The sequence below is a fragment of the Emys orbicularis genome, chromosome 2, assembly GCF_028017835.1.
Source record: "Emys orbicularis isolate rEmyOrb1 chromosome 2, rEmyOrb1.hap1, whole genome shotgun sequence".
NCBI lineage: Eukaryota > Metazoa > Chordata > Testudines > Emydidae > Emys > Emys orbicularis.
The window spans coordinates 36,023,205-36,038,521 of record NC_088684.1 but is presented as its reverse complement, the minus strand read 5'-3'; the positions used below and the strand labels follow the sequence as shown (position 1 = coordinate 36,038,521).

At 43.1% G+C, this 15,317-nt stretch overlaps 1 protein-coding gene across 39 annotated transcripts in view; it reads left to right on the top strand.

Annotated features, from left to right (window-relative positions):
- Window positions 1-15,317, top strand: part of RIMS2 (regulating synaptic membrane exocytosis 2) — a 765,985-nt gene that overhangs the window by 683,047 nt on the left and 67,621 nt on the right. For 17 of the 39 annotated variants that reach the window (XM_065398069.1, XM_065398065.1, XM_065398070.1 and 14 more), the window contains one exon: window positions 13,536-13,777. The exons of the other annotated variants lie outside the window; for them this stretch is intronic. In XM_065398069.1, the coding sequence (XP_065254141.1) occupies window positions 13,536-13,777 (242 nt within the window). The remainder of the gene's footprint in view (window positions 1-13,535; window positions 13,778-15,317) is intronic. 39 annotated transcript variants of the gene reach the window in all.

Here is a 15,317-nt window from a genome sequence, read left to right as displayed (position 1 = left end):
CAATGTTTGGTCATAAAGTTTTTATTAAAGCGTATTTCACAAGTAAGTTATAAACAGTGAAATATTTGATTTACACACATCAATTGTTGGCTTTCAGTTATACTGTGGAACACAAGTGATAACATTTTTTTACTTTTACTTAGTAAAAGAAAATTAAATTAGATACTTATGTAAGTAACTTGCCACTGATTATGCAGTTACTGAACTTCAAAATTCCATTTTCTCAGTTATGGCTCTGTAACCTATGTGGAGTCCACTATGTTGTTTCCTGCAACAGATATTCTTGATTCAGGACCAGATTCCGATAAATACTTTTAGTCACCTTTAGTAGCACTGTACTCAAAAAGTAGTCACAATGACCTCAGAGGAACTACCCAAGGGGCAAGGTACTATTTCACGTGAGTCAGGTGTCCACAATCTGTCTCCAACCATTAAGTCGGCAATATTCAGAATCTGGACTTTAGCAACGTCATCATGAATTACACAGAGAAAGAAATCGCATAACTAACACATACCCTTATATGTAGATTTGGCAGAATTAAATTTTTATTTTTTATAATTTTGACAGACAATATCAATATTTATTTGTAAGCATTTTTATTATTTTTATTTTAAATGTTCACAGTTGCTCAAAATTATGGGGTTTAAGCATTTTTATTGTACTTGATTTACATTTTCATAGTTGTTATTGGGGGGTCTGACAATGGGGAAGAGTCAGACAATTATTTACTGACAGCAGACATTGAGATTCAAAAAGTTAAAGCTTTATAACCATTAAAACAGAAATTGTCAACCTCACATGTCAAAATATACAAAGTAAATATCCTTAAATTAAATTTTAATAAATCCTCACACAGCATTTTTCTCACTTTGCCTATCTGTAAATTTCTGTTATCATCAATGGAAATATTTTTTCATTGGTTTATCTGTGCATGGTGAAATTGATGCTTACCAATAAATCTCTAATCCTTCCAACCTTACTTATATGGGAGGTGGCTTGTGACATAAGACTGACCCATACTGTTAGGGAATGCATATTCTAACACATGAGAAGGGACATGCAGGTAGTGATTAACTAAAACCAGTATTTCAGCAGATTAAAAGGACATATATATATATTGGGTTTATTTCAAAAAGAGTTTAGCAAAAAGGCATTTGTAGGCTTTGGAATATGATATTTGCAAATCATTGTATTGATCTGTCACAGGATGGGTTACCCATTTAAGGGAATTGGGCTCAGCTTCATGTGTGCCTTTTTAGCTGCTTCCACCAATTGATGGGCTTTGAAGAGGTTCGCTCGGCTCATTTTCGGGGTAAGAGAGACCTCTGAGGAGGGAGAGCATGGTGTCATGATTGCAGGAGCTGGAGAATCAGAGAGGACTGGGGAAGGGGCTCTCTATACCAGCTAGACACAAAGGCCTGACTTGAGCTACCAACAGCGATGAGCCTTATGATGAAGAGGCTTGAAGAAAGGCCAGGCAGCAGGACCTGGGTTACAGGAAATAATTGTTCAGTCTAGCAAGTGTATGAATGAACTGTAGAGCTGGAGAAAGACTTGTGTTGATTTAAGTTGATATTGGAAATGTAATGTTATTTGAATAAACCAGATGTGGAAGAAGGGGTATTGTTCGACTAGCAAGAATCTGGGTGCAGTTTTTGAGAACCCTGAGAAGGGAAGGAGAGTGGCAGGGTATGATGCTGGATCAGGTACAATCCTAATACAATCTGTATTTATGGAAGGATTGTGGTACAGCAAGTGATGATTTCTTTAACAAGATGTACACATGCCCTACGCAGTCAGAGACATTTGTCTGGAAAATAAATACATAGAATGTTTCTCATTTGTTTTTGTCCCACATCAAAAGGCATCACTCACTTTGATGTTCAGTTGTATTTATGCATTTTTGTCTTGTTCATTCCTTCCCAATTAAGCTTGTTGTTTTGGAAGCTTGTATGATTTAGTGCTTTTTCTTAGTTTGCCCTTTAGTCCACTGGCTACTGGATTGTGTGCATACAGAGTGAGTGGGCAGTACTTCCCTGTTCTACAACGTATGATGCCCACGGAAATCTCAATGAGCTTGTCATGTAGTTGGGACTATATAACTAATTTGTATAGCAGCAAAATGTTTCTGTGGACTTAACACATTCCATTCCTTCAATACAATTCTGATTGGTTTGCCACATATTGAAAGTTTCAAGTGGCATTATCAAGCATAAGGAGACACATAATCTCAATGTTTCACTGGCATAAAGGAAAGGTTTTTGACATAAATTTGGCATTTGCAGTACTATCCAGCCTGCATATGTACAACAATTTCTGCCTGGAACCTATTTCCTAAGGCAAGAATCTGGCTAGCTAGTGAGGACACCATCTGATCTTAAGAAATGGGCAGAAAAGTAGCAGTCAAAAGGCAAAGTACGTTCTTCAAATATGGGTGAAGAGGAAATATTTCCCAGTTGAGAACATTGAAACAGATGAGGATTCTGAGCTTTGGTGACTGTGCTAAAGGACAGTGTGCCATCAGCCTTCAGTGAGTTTGAATAACTCTAAAATAAGTAACTTCTGCAGGCACGCAAGGTGCCTGTGAGGCACTAATGAATCAGTCAGAGACAGGGAGAGTCGGAATGATGAAGTTTCTGCCTGATTTCTCTGTTTAAGGTACAAAAAAAATGAGCTAAAATAAAATTTCCGCAAGGAACCCACCAGCAGTTCCCCATTGCTACATTTCTGTGGTAGCTCCAACTCTCCACAGGCCCCAGAAATTGCTATGCTTTTGACTCCCAATGGAGCCCCTCTTACATGGTACAATAGCTCCTAGGACCACTGCAGCACACTAAGGTGCTTCTGCAACTATGTAGCAGGCATGATGTCCTCTGTAGCTGGTCCCTTTTGCCCTATGAAACCTTCACTGTCCCCCGAGGAGGAGAGACCAGATTGATTGATTGATTGTATTAGATGCTTTTGTGCTTTCTGATACGAGACAACCCAGTCTTTCCACCTCCGTCTGGCTACTGCCAAGTTTCTTGCTATGACATAGCCTGTTACCATGACAGCAGCATCTTTCTCAGAGGTTTTCTTATATGTCATCTGTTATCCTCCTCTCTTCTGTCTTCAACCCCTGGTAGTATCCAATCAAAGGATTGTCTAGGAATACAGTTTTTTGACATCATACCACTTTTGATATCCAAACCACTTCAGCCTTCTTTCTCCAATAATTGTCTCTACAGTCTGCTTGACAGTCCTTTGTAACATATCAGCATTGGTTACTTTATCCTATCACCAAGTATTCTTCACAAGCATCTCTGCTAGAATGCATTAAATTTTGTATGTGGGTTTCTAGCACTTGCCAAGTTTCAGAACAATGTAACAATGTGGGGATCACAATGGCATTGTATAACTATATCCTGCTTCTTGGGTGAATCTCCTTATTTTTCCAGATATTTGCCAGTTTTGAAAAGGAACTATTTGTCTTCCCAATTTTTGCTTCCATCTCCTTATGGAGTTAGCCATCAGCACTAAATTCTGCTTCCACAATATACAAACTAGTTAACCATGCTGTATTCTTCATTATCGATCACATATACATTATCATTGCTGACTCCTCTTTCAGTGTTTGTGATTTTTGCTGTCTTTCGGCTGATTCTTAATCTTACTTTGGCGGCCTCACATTTGACATTGATTAATGGCCTTTTTCCTAACATCATCATCTGTGTCCAACAGAACAATGTCATCTGCAAAGTAGAGATCTTGAAGTTTTCATCTACTCCACGTAATTCCTGTATCTTCCTTTGATGTTGATTTTTGCATTATGTAATCTATCACAATGCAGAAGAGGAGAGGTGATAAGATGCATCACTGTCTTATTCCAGAGACAATATCAAGCCAGTTGGTCTCTGCACTTTCTGTCTTTATACAGCATTTTGAACCTTCATATAGCATCTTAGCCACTGCCACTATCTTTCTAAGAAGTCCATATTGTCACAAGATCTTCCCTAGCAATTCTCTATTAATACAGTTGAAAGCTTTGGTGAAATCTAGATGGTTCAAGACTGATCTTCTTTGGTAAGCAAACCCTTTCTCAATCAGTCATCCCAGGTGTTGTGATTCCCTCTGAGACCATTTCCACTCAGCTTATCCAGAACATCTTGTCCAGTTCCGGAGAACACTTTATCCAGTTTTATGAGATAAAAAAATTCAGTTCAACTCCTGCTCATAAGCAAGTTATTTTATTATACAGCTCTATGCCCATGTTATACAGGCTTAGACGCAGGGGGGTTAAGTACAAAGTAAAACCATAATTCCAAATCATGTCACACAATACACAGTTTATATATATTTTTCCTAGCTACTAACATGTATACATCTTATATCTAATTGGTTTGAATATCGTATGGATCATGTAAGGCCCAGTCGCTTATGTCTTCACCTTACCTACATTTCAAGCTTATCAGTTCAGGGTGTTCCTACCAGGGGCGGCTCTTCCGGCCGAATTGCCGCCGAAGAATGAAGCGGCGGCGGTAGAAGTGCCGATCGCAGCTTTTTTTTTTTTTTCCACCGCTTGGGGCGGCAAAAACGCTGGAGCCAGCCCTGGTTCCTACTTATCTCAACTAGCTCAAAAACACTGTCTCCATCACACAATCTGTCACACCCTTGTTTACAGTTTAATTTAGCACTCAAATCAAGTCATATGCAAGTTTACTCATGCCCAGCAAAATCTATGCCTACATCAGGGTAAAGATGTGATCTATACACAGTCTTTTTTAATCTAAAGCCTGCTTGCTCAGTACACAGTTTTTCATCTATGAACAGTTTGATTGTGTTCAATAGTACACTACAGAACACTGAATTTCCTTCTTGGGCAGATACGAGGCAGTGACCTGTCTAAAATGGAAGACACCATGACTGAAGCAGAAAAATGAAGCAGAGCTTAGTCCTGCCTTCTGGCCCTCATGGGCATCTACTTGTCTTCCACCTCCCTAAGAGGATCTCCTTTAGGCAGGTGAGAACTCTTAGGGTCAGTCAAAGCAGGAAGGGACCACCCTAGACATTATGTTCTGGGAGTGTTCCTCTGTTTCATTTCCCCAGTCCTTCCTATATTCAACCCAAATCAGAGAGTGGTGGGGAAGGCAGTTTCTTGCCATTTGATGTCTCAAATTTCTGGGCAGCTCTGAAGAGGTAGGAAATCTCTTCCCAGAGTTGGATAACACTCCCTGCTTTGAGATCAAGTTAGATCTTGGACAAAGAGAACTTTGAGCCCCATGCATTTAAAGGTGATGCATTCAGAAACATAATTTCATCTCTCCACAAATAAGGACTCAAAGTACAAGCTTACCGACTCTGAATTTTGTACCTTCCACATTTTAGGAAATGCGTCAATACTAGATTTTGCCTGACCATGCATGGAGAGAGTGCACAAGGAGCTTAGAGAGAGCAAGGATTCCAGAGCCTAAAGTAGCGGCCAAGGACAGCACAAGATTTGTCTAAGTAGCTATGGCCATGCTTCCTACCTTCTATAACTGGCCAGCAAAGCCTGTTCTACCTACGGGTGATGTATATTTTGCATACATTTGGAGTATGGACTTGATGCTATGCTCCTGCATGCTGGTGCTGTACAGCTACACTCCACCTCCTACATGGTCCATGTCTTTAAAAGCCATGGTCTAGTACTAATTATATAAGTACAGTCCAAGTGCAATAATTCCTTTTTAAATTCATGGCCTTCTCTCATTTGTTTTGTTGAAAAAATATATTCTGCTTCGGCTTTGGGAATTTGTTCCTTCAAAGTTTCTCTGTGTTGTATGTAATTACCATATTAATTTTATGCAAGTTAGGAAAAAACATTGTAAGGTGACATGTTCAAAGGAAAACTTGGCTATGACACATGATTATTCCATGAGAAAATATGAATGTTCCAATTATCTATTTTTTAGGTTTTTTGGAACAAGTTGTTATACTCAACTGCATATATGTAAAGTTGTAGTCATATATATATTATAGATCTATGCATTTCTTTTTAATTTACCTGGTATTAGTCATTTCACTTGTCCTTTGTACAGTAAGTACCACCAAACAATAGTTGTATTTCATGCTGCACTTTGGGAAAAGTACATAAGACTCACAATTGAGTGAGTAGAGCTAGAAAATAAATTTAGCAATGTTGAAGACCAGCTGGAGAAATCATTCGCTTCTGCCATTCAGTTGTATTCACTACAATATTAAGGACCTGATTCAACAGAGCACTTAAGCATATTTCTACAATTAAACACATACTTAAATCCCGTTTATTTACACATATGCCTACAGTTCATATTCAAGTACTTTGCTAATTTGGGGCCTAAGTTAGGAGGCAATTTTTGAGCCTGCTGGGTTGGACTTGTTGGTCTGTCAATGAACCCAGGCTTTGTAAGTGCAAGTTAGTCACTTGTCTATGTAATAAGTACATTTCACCTTCTGGACCACTTTGTTGTTATTGTGGGCTGCCAGACAATTATCATTTGCCTAATGATTTAGTTCTCCCTGGGTTTTTAAGAGTATTTATTACACATAACATTGCTCTGACTTGATTGGAAATGGCATACTTTAATTCTTCTTTAATATTTTATTTATTGTGTATTTTTCTCAGCTGCCCACAAATTCGTGGTAATGTATTTATTATGAACGCGCATGTGGGGAAAGCTGTATTTTTGGCTCCCTTCTATCATTCTGTGAATCATATTTCCTCAATAATTACATCTGTACAGTGACTATCTAAAATACTGTATTATCTTTTACACTGGATATTCTAAGTATGCACAGTGTACCTGACATGCAAGTATTATGAAAATGCCAGTTAAAATGAAAGAAGCAAGGTGGATGAGATAATATCTTTTATTGGACCAACTTCTCTTGGTGGAAGGTACAAGCTTTTGAGCTACACAAAGCTCTTCTTCAGCCCAATCGCTTGTAGCCCAAACGCTTGTACATTCCACAAACAGAAGTTAGTCCAGTAAAAGATATTCCCTCACCTACTTTAACAGGAGTACTTGTGGCACCTTAGAGACTAACAAATTTATCATGCTCTCTGTATGTGTGTATATATATCTCCTCAATATATGTTTCACTCTATATGCATCCGAAGAAGTGGGTTGTAGCCCACGAAAGCTTATGCTCTAATAAATTTGTTGGTCTCTAAGGTGCCACAAGTACTCCTGTTATTTTTGCGGATACAGACTAACACGGCTGCTACTCTGAAACCTCACCTACTTTGTCTCACTCATATCTTCGGACCAACACAGCTACAACAACACAGTTAAAATGAAGTATAACAAGCCTGGGTTTGTATTTGCATTCCAAGGCTCAGACATGTGGCATATTGGTGTATCTAGACTACTTGTGATTCAAGTACTATATATGAGAATTTCTTAAACTTAAAACTAAATGTATTTTTATTACCATGTACCTACCAGATATTTACATAATCAGACCCATTTAGATCTGTGAATCAGAGAAAAATAATAGTTTTGTAGTCTTTAGAAAAAAAATCTATAGAGAAGTCCCATTTTTTTTCTATAAAAGAAAAGATTGTGGGGCTGTCTCTCTTCTACCCTAAGGTCTCTTTACATTTCTCTGACAGTAAATGCCCCCTTAGAATACCAGGTAGTTATTTAGGTTTAGACAGGGATCATCTTTTTGTTCTGTGTTTGTACAGCGCCTAGCAAAATGGGGTCCTTGTCCAGAACTAGGGTTCCTAGGCACTGTGGTAATACAAATCAATAATAGTGCTGTAAAACTATCCAATTTAACCAAGAGTGAGAGGAAATGACAACACAGCCTAACCCTCAATACTTTTCCCCTTGTGTGAGGGATGAGGGTGCCCATGAGAAAGACTTGGTCTGTGCAAGACTTAAAACATCCTTTGTCCCAAGCCAATCCAGGCTGAGGACAGTAGCCCAGGTGAACCCAATCCAACATGGTCCAATCTGATCCATTGGGGATAATCCCTTCCTGATATCCTAAAAGGTAATCTGGCTAGGCCCACAGCATACCTGGAAATCCAGCCAAGCAACTACAGGCACCAAGGATGGGATGGGTGACTACAACTCTGTGAGGGCTGAATGGCCATGCAGTCCTGAAAGAGACCTTTTATCCCTAGAGGGAGCTGATGCAGGAGCCAAACTACTCCTGCGACCTCCACTCAGACTGGCCAGTCACGGCCTTACTTGGAGGCATAGTTCCCCTGCTCCCAGTGCCCCCTCAAGCCCACAATGTACACACTTCTCATGCCTATGAGGATGGGAGCAGAAGTGGGGGGCTGAACACACTGCTAACTGGGGGACAGTAAAAGGCACAGGTGCCTTCCATTCTTCCTGCCCATCAGGACTCAAAGGGCTGTTTGCTCCCTGCCATTCTGACAAAATAAAATCTCTCCCTGTGGGGGGTAGGCAGGCATTTTATGCAGATTTGAAAGCATGTACTGATTCTCAGATAAAACCATGTTAACATGGATTTAAAATGTGTACATATCAATAACTTAAGGGTAAAAACATTACACTGGTGTTGCAATTATCCCCAAACAAGTATTACCAATCCAGGAAAATCAGAGATAAGGTTAAATTCAAAAGAAATCCAAACATGTTAAGGTATGGAAATGTATTTACAAAGCACCAAAACAATCTTAACCCTGACCTAAACAATGCCATGCAATAACCACACATTTATGATTAGTGCACAACAGTATTTGTAGTTCCAGATAGATTAAACTGATATTTAAAGACACTATATTTTTCCATTTCCTACCCCGCCCCCACCCCCACACAGATAGACACAGTTGGGTTCTCATAACAGTTGACAGGACAGTTTTTAAGAGAATATGCTGCCATAGGTGAAAGACCCTGGTAATAGACAACCACTTCTTTCCCTCCCTATCCCATCCCATTCCAACTCCTGTTAGGTTTCTGTTCAGTTCTTGGAGAACACTTTACACATGTGCTGAACCTGGAATGGCCTTTTGAGACCACAGCCCTGTTTCCTCTCAGGGCAAGTCACACTTGGCACCAACAATAGAATTCTGAGTAGGATACTGCAAGTTAACACTCAGAGTTTCTTAAGCCTACCATGGGATTTTCCTGTGTAGGATATGGCTTGGCCCTGAGCTTTTAGCTCAGGGGTGGGCAAACTTTTGGCCCTAGGGCTGCATTGGATACAGAAATTGTATGGCGGGCCGGGTAGCAAAGGCTGGGGGAGGCTATGCCTCCCCAAACAGCGAGGCGTGGCCTGGCTCCCGCCCCCATCCAGCCCCCCAGAACCCATACCCCCATCACACCCTGTATCCCTTCACTTCCCCCAAAAGAAAAAGGAAGTATCTTCTTCATCTTCTATCATCTTGCTCCTCAAAAGAGCCCGACCTTGTTGGATTCTTCAGTTCTGATTTGTGTTCATTAATCAAATCATATTGATTCTCCAATAAGCTTCCCAGTCCTTGAAAAGGACTGAAGGGTTCACAGAAGCATGAGAAGTAGCATTTCCTTGATACTGAAGGGGAATATGTTTACTCTTCCCCCAAAACTTGGCCAAGATGATCACAGAGATTTGCAGTGATCCAGATTCCCCACCTCTTAATCATCATATATTTCCTATGTTCCTTTTGCTAATAAACCCACTTAATTACATGATCCTGGGCCACTCATGACTTATCCTTGGAATCTTTGGGATGGAGATGTCTGATGTTCATTCTCCCTTCCCCTGTAGTTATCATGTTGCAGTGAGTGGCTAGCCCACCTCCTTATTCAAGGATCAATGAAGGGGGCACTCTCTAAAACTGTCAAGAGACTGGTTATTGTCCTTCCTCTGCCCAGTCCGGCTGCCACCCTGGGATAGATGAAATCTGATTCTCTTTTTATAGGCATCATCACTGAGGGAAGAGTTTTCCTAAAATGGGGAACCCTGCCCATTAGGGGATTGGGTTTCCCTGACCTCAGGCCCACTAACAGCCCCCACTATCTCTGTGGTATCTCTAGGCATAGAAGAGGCAGATCTGCTCTGAAAGTCAGCATAATTGGGTTTTTTTTTTTCACAATTAAACATATTCAAGTATGCAGTATTTTTCCAGATGTTTGCACTTTACTATTTATAGGTAGTGCCCAGGGATGCTTAGTCAGGCCACTACTGCAGATTAGCTTGTAAAGTAGGTACCCAAACATAATAGCAGACTTCCAGTAATGTGAACTGACGTACCAATTGCTTTGTTCATGCTGGATTTTTTCCTTCTCCAGGGAAGAAACTATATTTGTGTGAGTGTATAATAATGGAAGAATGTGTGTGCTCTGGAGGGCACCACATAGACTCAATGAATATGTTTATAACAGCGTAACATCTACTGTGGAAACTGCAAGAAGCAAAGATACCATCCCTGCTTTTTCAAATGGATGTGGAACAAAATAACTATGGGCCAGAGGGCTGCTGTTGCCTGTGCAGAGGCACAAGTGAGAGAGTCACAGCATTACCCTGTGTAGGGGTGAGGACATTTGCAGCCCCAGTGTTCACCCCAAAGGCAGTAAGAGGGAGGGTTATGGCCCCAGTCTTCCTCTGCACTAACCAACAGAGCTGGCTGGCTCTATAGGGAGCACATGCTGGATCCCCCCGAAGTGGATCCACTCTCCTTGAGTAGCGGGAGCTCCAGGAGGATTGACTACATAGGACTATGGCTAAAAGCCACACAGGAGCCCTCTGCTGGCGGAAATCACTCACTCTCTATCTTAGTTCTGTGTTCAAAACAAACAAACAAAAAGCCTTTGTTAATCTTCGTGGCGTCACTACTTGTAAGCAAAACTGTGTTAATTATTTTCCTTGCCTCACTAAAATATTCCACTTTGTTCTATTTTTACTACCCAGCACTGTGTCTAAAACACAGGGCCGGCTCCAGGCACCAGGCAACCAAGCTGGTGCTTGGGGCGGCACCTGGAGGGGGGCGGCGCGGCGCTCGGGCCACCGGGGAGAGCGGGGCCACAGCCGGGCTCGCTGCCCTCCCCCTGGCGCTCTGGCCGGCCTCCCCCCCGCGCCCTCCCCCCGGCTGCCGGGGGGAGAGCGGCGAGCCCCTCCCGGGGCTCGCCGCCCTGCGCTCTGGCCGCCGGGGGGAGAGCCGAGCCCCAGGCGGGGCTCGCCGCCCTCTCGCCGCCCTGCCCCCGGCGCTCTGGCCTCTGGGGGGGGGAGAGCCGAGCCCCCGCCGGGCCTCTCCGCCCTCCTCCCAGGGCTCCGGCCGCCCTCCCCCCCGGTGCCCTGCGCTCTGGCCGCCGGGGGGAGAGCCGAGCCCCAGGCGGGGCTCGCCGCCCTCTCGCCGCCCTGCCCCCGGCGCTCTGGCCTCTGGGGGGGGGAGAGCCGAGCCCCCGCCGGGCCTCTCCGCCCTCCTCCCAGGGCTCCGGCCGCCCTCCCCCCCGGTGCCCTGCCCCTGGCCGCCGGGGGGAGAGCGGAGCCCCAGGCGGGGCTCGCCGCCCTCTCGCCGCCCTGCCCCCGGCGCTCTGGCCGCCGGGGGGAGAGCTGAGCCCCCGCCGGGGCTCGCCGCCCAGCCCCCGCTGGGGCTCGCCGCCCTGCCCCTGGCGCTCTGGCCGCCGGGGGGGAGAGCCGAGCCCCCGCCGGGACTCGCCGCCCTCCTCCCAGGGCTCCGGCCGCCCTGCCCCCGCTGGGGCTCGCCGCCCTGCCCCCGGCGCTCTGGCCGCCGGGGGAGGGAGAGCCGAGCCCCCGCCGGTACTCACCGCCCTCCTCCCAGGGCTCCGGCCGCCCTCCCCCCCGGCGCCCTGCCCCCGGCCGCCGGGGGGAGAGCGGAGCCCCCGCCGGGGCTCGCCACCCTCGCCCCGGGGCTCCAGCCGCCCTCCCCCCGGCGGGAGAGCGGAGCCTCCGCCGGGGCTCCGCCCCCCCCCGTGGGGGGGTGGGGGGTGGGCGGCCGGAGGCTTTTTTGCCTGGGGCGGCAAAAAAGCCAGAGCCGGCCCTGCTAAAACAGAGTTACCAAGAGTAGGTGCCATACCAAATCGAACTGATAAAGGGCCGAATCCTGTGCAAGGAGTTCCCATGGAAGTCAACATGGAGACCTTGTAGCAGCAGGCTCAAAGTAACACAAAAGTGCAGTACTGTAAAGTGTTGCATATATTTCTGTCTTTCTGAAGTGAGGACTTTAACTTTTCCCCAAACCGTCCACATCATACGTCTCAGACAGTCCTTTTTCACCAAATGGTATAACACTGATCTATGTAGCGCTCACATCATGATTCATGGAACACTTATAGGTGAGCCTGGAGCTGCTTCTGTCACACTGCTTTGTCATTTACCAATTTTCAAGTTGTGATACTTCATGTTAGTTGTCCCCCAGTCACAGATTATTAGGGTTTCCAGAGGATTTTTTGACCAAGTAAACTAAACAAACAAAAATAAACACCCACCTGTGACTCCAGCAAAAAGAAGTGCCCATCTGCACCCTGCTGTGCAGCCACTTTGTGTCTTTCTGGGCGTTTCTTTAGCGTAAATAATAAATTTGTGGATGACAACTATGTTGTAGTGGCACACTACATAAGGAGATAATCAAATTGCAGTGTCACCTAAGCAGTATAGTGGGAGATGCAGACAGCAATAGGAAGGTGGTACTAATAAATGTATGGCACAGCACAGATACAAAATGCAGGGGAGGAAAATAAGCAATTAGCCCTGCCCACCATGTTGAAACAAGCTTATTTTTATTTAGTCTCTCTAATCCTGCCCTCATATTGCTTTTTCATGTAATCGTGCACCATAGTTCCTGCAGGGAAGGTGAGGGATCAGGACTGGGAGGCTGGGAAATAACTTGTTCATGATCATTGGAAAGTGACTATGAGCAAGTCTTTCTTACCAAGGTGTCTGAGCTGTGAAATGGTTTGGGAATCACTGATCTATATGAGAGGCTGATCACTTGCAATTATAAGATAATATAAACAAATGTCAATATAGTGCAAATAAGTTTTAGAATCAAGAAAGAGCCTACTCAGGAAAGAGAATCTAGTGCAAAAAAACCTACTCATCTACTCAGGGATTCTGCAGCACTAGATTCTGAAAAATGACATTACAGATGACTCTTTTGATGCTTTATTTGCTTTGCCTCTTTTGCCTGGCCTAGGCAATCTTTGCTTAACTGATTTGCAGAATCTGCCTAGTGGCAGACCGGAGGAACAGATGTGTGTATTTTGATGTTTTCCCTACATTTACAAATGGTATACAAGTGTATTTATCATTATGCTATATATAGATAATGTACTTTTAAGAACTTTCATAAATAGAAGGAAAGTCTTTTAATTAAAAAAAAAGTTTAACAAGTGAAGTATATGGTTAAAGAGAGAAAACCAATAAAGAGCTAGTAGGAATTTGACAATTAAAGTTGTTCCTCTCTACCTCTAACAAAAGCAAAACCCCACCTGTGTGAATTAGCTGCTTTGCCCCTACAATCTCCCAAAAATTTTCATCTGAAACCTCTCCTTTTCTGTCTTCCCCTTTTTACTCTTCTGTTGTCTACATTGTTTGTCCATCCATCGGCTGACAGTGTCTTTACATCCAAAATGCAAAGCAGACAGATGGGCACCTCAGGAAAGAACATGACTAAGAGCACCAGCATCGGCGGGGACATGTACACGCTAGAGAAGAATGATGGCAGCCAGTCTGACACAGCAGTGGGCACTGTGGGCACCAGTGGCAAAAAACGACGCTCCAGCATCGGCGCAAAGATGGTAGCGATTGTGGGTCTGTCACGAAAAAGCCGCAGCACTTCTCAACTCAGCCAAACTGGTAGGAATCAGATTTTTTTCCTTCAATACTTTGTGATTTAAATATGCATAATATGTATATATTACAATTTAGTCATTTGAATGTACTGCTGAAGTTGCCTAATTAACAATATTCTAGGGGGAAAGAGGAGAGTGGGAACTTTTTACCTGGCTGAACATTTACCAAACTGATTTGTTTCTTTAGCAAATATCCTCCTACAGATTGGACTGTGGCTTGTGTTTTTATGCTTGCTAGAGCACACCTAATGCAATAATCCTTTCCTTCCAGGAACCAATGTGAGCTGTTATGCTTATGTTTGGGGGATTGTTATTAATGATTTGTGAAGGACCACTGAAATGCAGTTGCAGAATTGTTTGTCATTTGTTATAAACATTCTTTGTATATTTCAGTCCTCTTTTTCTCACATTTGAACATGCAAAATTTATTTGATGTGAAGCAGTTTTAATTACCAAGATGGTATCTTATATTTTATTGGATTAGTATAACCATTGTATTGCTCAGTACTTCCCTTCTTTTCAATTTGCAAACATATTTGTCATTGGTAGAAATCTTCCTCATTGCTTTTTACATTTACTAGTTAAAATTCAATACCGAAATGTTCTACATAAACAGGGATAGAGTTATTTTCTGACTTAATACCAGGACATCCAGAATCAGTGTTAGGTACTTTGTTTATTTCACGCCTTACATCTGGAAACAAATCACTTATGTATAATTCACTCTGAAAAGCTGTCATTAGCAATTAAGGAAATTGAGTAAAACTAATGTTTCTTACAAAGGAAATTGGATATTTTATATTTAAACGTGTGTCTGTATGTAGTATGCAGTGTATATTGTATGCTCATTAATATTCATACAAAAGTAGCATGTTATGTTGGTATGTGGTTTATACTAAATACAGCAAAAAAGAGCTCACTCTCTTCTGTTCATACATGCCTGGAGAAATTATTATTTATTATTTGTATTATGGTAGCACCTAGGATTCCCAACTGAGATCAGGCCCCCATTGTACTAAGCACTGTTTAGACATGGAATTAGAGACAGTCCCTGCCCTGAAGAGTTCATAATCTAAACAGAAATTACAGACAAAGGGAAGGAGAGGAGAAATATAACATACAAACAGAGTGAACAATGGAATGATTTCCAGGCGTCACAATTTTTTATTGTTTTGTTTGTAAACTTTTTTGCGTGGTGTTTTGTTAGGAGGGGATTAGCTGAACTGAGAAAGGGAGAACAAAGGAATTGACAGGGGATAATGAAGGGAGGGGATAGGAAAAAAACAGAATGGGGGGAGGAGAGGAGCATGGAGTGAGGTTTAATGAAGAGACTGTTTGGGTTGGGAGGCTGTTGTACCAAACAGCCCAATCATCAGAGGGAAAAAATATTCAGAGTGAAAGCTGTAAAAACAGTCAGACACTGGTGACATCATCAGCATCCTAAGGTCCCTGCTGCAGTTAGTTGTCTCAGCTCCTGCCAGCTCAGTTTCTGGCTGCAGAAACTGCAGAGCTTTCTGCTTTCTCTCTTCCCCAAGCTCACATGC